The 6,387-nt window shown below is 39.4% G+C and overlaps 1 protein-coding gene across 1 annotated transcript; it reads right to left on the bottom strand.

Moving 5' to 3' along the window:
* Positions 1-2,058: 2,058 nt before the first annotated feature.
* LOC113751999 lies at positions 2,059-2,763 on the bottom strand. The gene has a single exon (XM_027296143.1). The coding sequence runs from the start codon at positions 2,761-2,763 to the stop codon at positions 2,059-2,061; it is 705 nt and encodes a 234-aa protein (XP_027151944.1).
* Between the last annotated feature and the right edge of the window lie 3,624 nt (positions 2,764-6,387).

Here is a 6,387-nt window from a genome sequence, read left to right on the forward strand (position 1 = left end):
TTCGGAAATGAAGTTTGAGTCAAGAAACAAAAGATAGATTTGACGTTGTTTTCCGTAACGGACACAACTGAGGTTACACTTATCAAATTGGGATGAAATTTATACCATTTCAAAGCTAAGATAAAGAGCTACAACTTTGATGAAGACCACTCAGTCCAGTTCATAGTATAGCTAGGTCAAAATTCCATTGTACAAAACCAGAATCTCACAAACAGGTTAGCTAACCGCACTATGGTTAAACGCCAATAACTCAGGCTACACAATTCCGTTTGAAATTTTTTTGGTTGTGTTGGAAAGTTGAAACATAGGGCTAAAGGTTTCATGTTTTGGCCAAAGACTGGTTTGGTACAGATCAAGGTGAAAAACGCAGCCAACTTGAGGAAATGTCAAAACTGTCTGCTGGACTCTACCTAGGGCAGTCTCAGGGGTATTTCGATCTTTTCGCAGGCTACATTACTCCGATTGGGCTGAAATTTTGTAGAAAACTATAAAACATCATTCTCTACAACTTTCATGTTTTAGGCCTAATTTGGCCTCTAACATGGTGATCTAGAACCGGGCATAACAGGGTATACCTTAACTTCAATTCTGGAAATTTACTACAATCAAGGTATAAATCTCATTTTTAGCTTGAAACCATCACTACCATCTCTTATACCAACTTATATACATCATATACCACCCATACAATAAGTATGATAATTGAATCATTCAAACCCTAACTCAAATTCATTACCCCAACCATCCAAAATCACTTGATATAAGCATTACAACCACAAATACAAGTTACTAAGCAACTCCAACATGATTAAGGAAAAGAAAAGAGTGGTCAGCCATATTATCTCAAAACAAAGCTTGCTAGAGTTATCCTCCACTTCTCCTTGAAATTTTTGGTTCCTTAAGCTTCCCAAGCTCTCAACCTACAAGTTAATCGGTTTAGTTTTTCTTGGTTTCACTCAAATGGTTCAAACTCAAGATGATTTGATGTTGTTTTCTCTTGCTCTCTCTCTCTCTCTCCCCCTTGCTCACGGCCGGTAGGAAGAAATGGGGAGGAATTGTGTGTTTTGTTATGATAAATATGGAGGAAAAATAGTTAGGCAAGAATCCATAGATAACCGCCACTTGTCGCCACCAAAATCCATCTCAAGTTTTTTTTCTTTTCTCTTGTTTTCTTGGTCAAAAAATTCGGCCAACATGATCAGATTTGGGCTGATATTTAGGCTCTAAGAATAAGGAGATTAACTTGATAAAATGGTAGGTTCAATCGGTAGTGAACGGTACTCGTCGATTCTAGCCGTGTTTTCTTAAATCGCGTATACTAGGGTTTTAATTTATAATTCACTACCTCATTATTACCACTTCTAATCCCACACTTAATATCATCTAAAACTCACTCTTAATCACCAAATTTGATTCACCCTCGGTACCGGATAGTCACCCTACGGATAGACGTAAAACCCTAATTCGCGCTAACTGGAAAACGAAAAGGGTGAACCCTTAATTTTATATTCATTTGCACTTATTGTGAGGTGATTGGGTGGTAAAGCTATTATAAAGTAATAATTTCCAAGTAAAAGAAATTTTAAGAAAAATGTGCGGGATTTTACAATTCCATTAAAAGTAGGGTTTCGATTAGAACATGAGAGATTTAAGAAAACCGATTAGTCACAAGTAACTAGGGTTTTCTTTTTCTTTTGTTTAGAATCTAGGGTTTCTAGTCTTTAAACAAAACAAATTTAAGGGTTTAAATCAAAACTAAAACTAAACAATCTCCTAACATTCGGTGTGTCACAATCTCCCCTCCTTAAAAGAATTTCATTCTCGAAATTGCAACCTTTAAGTCAAATCTTCTTAATCCTTTCACGGGCTATGGATTGGAATACTCTAATACCTCATTAACGAGTTCATCAGTAGTGGTAAAGATTACCTCAATCCAAGAACCAACCAACCATGTAATCCTTAGCTCAAAGTCTCAATGGTCTTTAGTCTTAATGAGCTTCAAATGTCTCGTAGATCGGCCTTAATGGTAGTAATCTTTTAAAATGAATAGAAGAAACCTCAATACGATGGAAGATAGGGGGTACCTTCGATGATTGCCAATGGGTCTGCCACCTCTTGATGTCCCATTGCATAGGTCCTTGCCGGCACTTTCGGTCGATTACCCGTGGCATTGGTCGGCTTAGACGTGTTCCCTTCTGCCCTTGGCAAATTTCCTTCTTTTGGTAGGTGAGGGTACTGAGCAATCAGGTGCTCAGCACTACCACATCGATAGCATTTCCGAACTTGTCCTTTCTTCCAACAATTATCTTCCATGTGGTTAGCAGCCCCACAAAATCCATATGCCATTCTAGATCCTGATGTCGGACCTCCTCGTGAGATACCCCTTTGGGTCTCTCTCCCTGCCTGACTTTTCTCAACATTTCCTTGATTTAGGATCCCTGTGGATCGTGGACCACTTATTTCTCGGCTCATCTTAGATGGTGGCTCGCTCCTCGAGCTTTGTCCATCAATATAACTACTTGTATCCGGTTGTCTTCTTTTCTTATCAAGAAAGGCCTTTACTTGACTTTTAGTACTTTCAATTCTTTGTGCCTTTTCAATCGCTTGACTATACATCTCCAATTGAGTAACTGCCAGTGCCTCTTGAATCTCCACATTCAAACCCTGGACAAACCGGCGAATTCTTCTTTGGTCGGTCAACACTAACTCTGGAGCGAAACGAGAGAGTTTAGTAAATTGCGTCTCGTACTCCGCCACACTCATAGTCCCTACACTCATAGTCCCTTGACGTAGGTGTATGAACTCATCCTCTCGCCTTTCTTGAACAAGTAGCGGTAAGTGCTTCTCATTAAACTCACGAGTGAAATTTACCCATGTCCATGGGGTTTGCTCTCTATCCCACTTGGCTCGAATCACATTCCACCAGGCACGAGCCGCTCCCTCAAATTGAAAAATGGCAAAAGCTATCTGCCGTTCCTCTGGGTATCCTAACGCAGCAAAAATGTCTAACATTCGCTCTAACCAACTTTCCGCTATATCAGGGCTAGGTCCACCCAAAAATTTTGGCGGTAGAAACTTCTGGAATCGTTTTAAGGCACGGTCCTCTCCCTCATGATTTCCAGGATGCTGTACTTGGCCTTGACCCTACGCTTATCAGATTGGGATGGAATTTATACTGTTTCGAAGCTAAGATAAAGAGCTACAACTTTGATGAAGACCACTCAGTCCAGTTCGTAGTGTAACTAGGTCAAAATTCCATTGTACAAAACCATAATCTCACAAACAGGTTAGCTAACCGCACTATGGTTAAACGACAATAACTCAGGCTACACAATTCTGTTTGAAATTTTTTCAGTTGCGTTGGAAAACTGAAACATAGGGCTAAAAGTTTCATGTTTTGGCCAAAGATTGGTTTGGTACAGATCAAGGTGAAAAAAGTAGCCAACATGAGGAAATGTCAAAACTATCTGCTAGACTCTACCTAGGGCAGTCTCAGGGGTATTTCGGTCTTTTTACAGGCTACATTACTCCGATTGGGCTGAAATGTTGCAAAAAACTATAAAACATCATTCTCTACAACTTTCATGTTTTAGGCTAAGTCTAATTCGGCCTCTAACATGGCGAACTAGAACCAGGCAGAACAGGGTATACCTTAACTTCAATTCTAGAAATTTGCTACAATCAAGATATAAATCTCAATTTTAGCTTGAAACCATCACTACCATCTCTTATACCAATTTATATACATCATATACTGTGACAACCCCACCTCCCCCTAAGGCGAACCAGAGGGTTCGGCGGACCGCCTGCCCAGCTCTCGCCGGGACTCAGTCGTTCACTACGGTCCTCAATTAAATTACAATATAAACCTCAAATAATACATCAAATTCTCCAATAATTACACATAAGCGAAGCGGAAACAATTCCCCAAACTATACATAAAATGATTCCAAATCCAAACTGTACAAGATATATGCCATCCAGCCACGTGAATAAGTAATACAATTCTTCCTTCGCCACGAGCCCTGTGGAGGGGAATAAAATATTTTTGGGGTGAGTTAGAAGCTCAGTGAGTAACCAATAAAATCAGTACTCAAATATATTTCAAAATCGTTAATTTCAATGATGTCATGAATCAGAAATCAAATGTACGTTTATTGCTCTCGTGAGCTAGTGAAATCATTGTACTTAAACATCCAACGCTCAAATAGATCCAGTAGCAGTGAAACAGTAAGAGGGAGCCATTTGCTCCAAATGAACAGAGGTGGAGACGTTGGTGTTCAGCACAGACTTCCCAAGAACTCAGTTAAGCCAAATCATGTCATGAACTCGCATGCAAGTACGCATGATATGCAATTGAATAAAGAATGCAGGAAACAGTTCATAAGTAGCTTTGGAAATAGTTTATGGTCACTCACCTCCACGGTTCAGAAACCATCCATCATATATCATTACCAAAAGTTATGAAATCACCCACAAAATCACCTCCTTAACTCCCACAAGCCACTAATTGAACATTAGCAAAGCTAAAGGGAAAGATTCTTAACAACTTACCTTGTAACCTCAAGACAACAAGCAACTTAGCACCTTTGTTTCTCAAACCACTTCACCACTCACCTTAATCCTACCAAGAGAAAGGTTTTTATGGAAGAAATCAAAGTTTTAGCGGTTGGTTTGTGAGATCAAGGCAAGAAATTGAAGAAACAAGTTGAGAGCTTTCTTTTCTTTTCTTGTTGAGAGGGCCGGCCAAAGGAGCTAAAAATGAAGAAATAAATTGGCCAAAATTAGCTTTACGATGGTAAAAATATCTTGGTCAAAAGTCCAAGGGTGAATTGAATGGTGACACTTAATGTTGAGTTTTCCATTCTTCAAAAGTGACAAGTGACAAGTATCTTGGTCAAAAGTTTTCCATTCTTTCGACTTGGTTCTTACTTAATGTTGCCATTAGCTATTTGGACCTATTCTTTAGGTTTGCACCCTAGGGCCGCCGGGGCGGTGCTGGTGGATTAGGTGGGCTCCGCAAGGGAGTTGAGTTAGGGCCGTTGACTTTAATCCTATGACAGTCAGGGTAATTTCATCTTTTCATGGGCTATGTTGCTCTGATTGAGCTGAAATTTTGTAGGCAACTATAAAACATCATTCCCTACAATTTTCATGTTTTGTGCTAAGGCCACTTCGGCCTCTAACTAGGTCGAACAGATTCGGGCAGAACAGGGTTAATCACAACCCTCAACTGTAATTTTTCGCACCAACCAGAAATTTTCCGCAGCCGATCGTATCCAACATATATTAGCTTCATTTTACACCATAATAAACCCTCAATCCATAACTAAACCATGATTATCATATAAAACAGAAAAATAGCAATAATAAATCAAAATCCATCAAAACTTCACCTCCAACCATAAACACACAAATATCAGAAGGTTGAGCCATATTATCATACAAATAACTACTAAAGTACGTAAATTAAGCAAAACGGCAAAATTGGCACATGCATGTGCGGAATCGGCAAACGGAAATGGAAACGGCCGGCAAACAGAAATGGGCATAGTTACTGTCCCAAATTATTTTGACCATAAGTTGGGCTAGAAATGTCGGATTAAAGTTTATGAGATACCGTTTCGAAGCTAAATGAAAAGGTTACAACTTTCGTGAAGACTCCTAAATCCGGATCTGAACAGAAATAGGTCAAAAGTATGGAAAACAGTGCCAGAAGTTCGCACTTTAGGGTGACGGACAGGGTATGTTTGCCGGACCATAACTCACAGATCACAAACCCAAATCAAGAAATTTCAAAGGCATTAGAAAGCTAAGACATAAGGGTAAAACTTTTATGTTTTGGCCAAGACCTGGATCAACTCAGAACAGAACGAAAATGAGTGCCAAATTACCTGTCAAAACTGTCCAGTGTTCAAGGAAGTTCTGACTCATGATCTTGTTTTGGCTATAACGGGAGCTACGAAGCTCGGATTTGGACGAACTTTATACCGTTTTGAATTTGAAACAAAGCTCTACATTTCTTATGAAGACACCAACACCCAGTTCCATCGTTATCCATGCGAACTGAGCATGCTCAGAAGCTAATTTACAAAATGTGACCAAACCAGAATTTGAAAGTTGAGTGAGAGTTTTGGCTATAACTCAGCCTACACACCTCCGTTTGACCTGAAATGTTTCAGGAATAACAAGGACTTAAGAAGCTACAACTTTCATGTTTTGGCTAAATGCTAGTTCAGTATGTATCAAGGTGAAAAGACGCGATCAGATTGGTGCACTGTCAAAACTGTTCACTGACTTTAATCCTATGGCAGTCAGGGTAATTCCATCTTTTAATGGGCAATGTTACTCCGATTGAGCTGAAATTTTGCAGGCAACTATAAAAAA

The sequence above is a fragment of the Coffea eugenioides genome, chromosome 11 (genome assembly GCF_003713205.1).
Source record: "Coffea eugenioides isolate CCC68of chromosome 11, Ceug_1.0, whole genome shotgun sequence".
Lineage (NCBI taxonomy): Eukaryota > Viridiplantae > Streptophyta > Magnoliopsida > Gentianales > Rubiaceae > Coffea > Coffea eugenioides.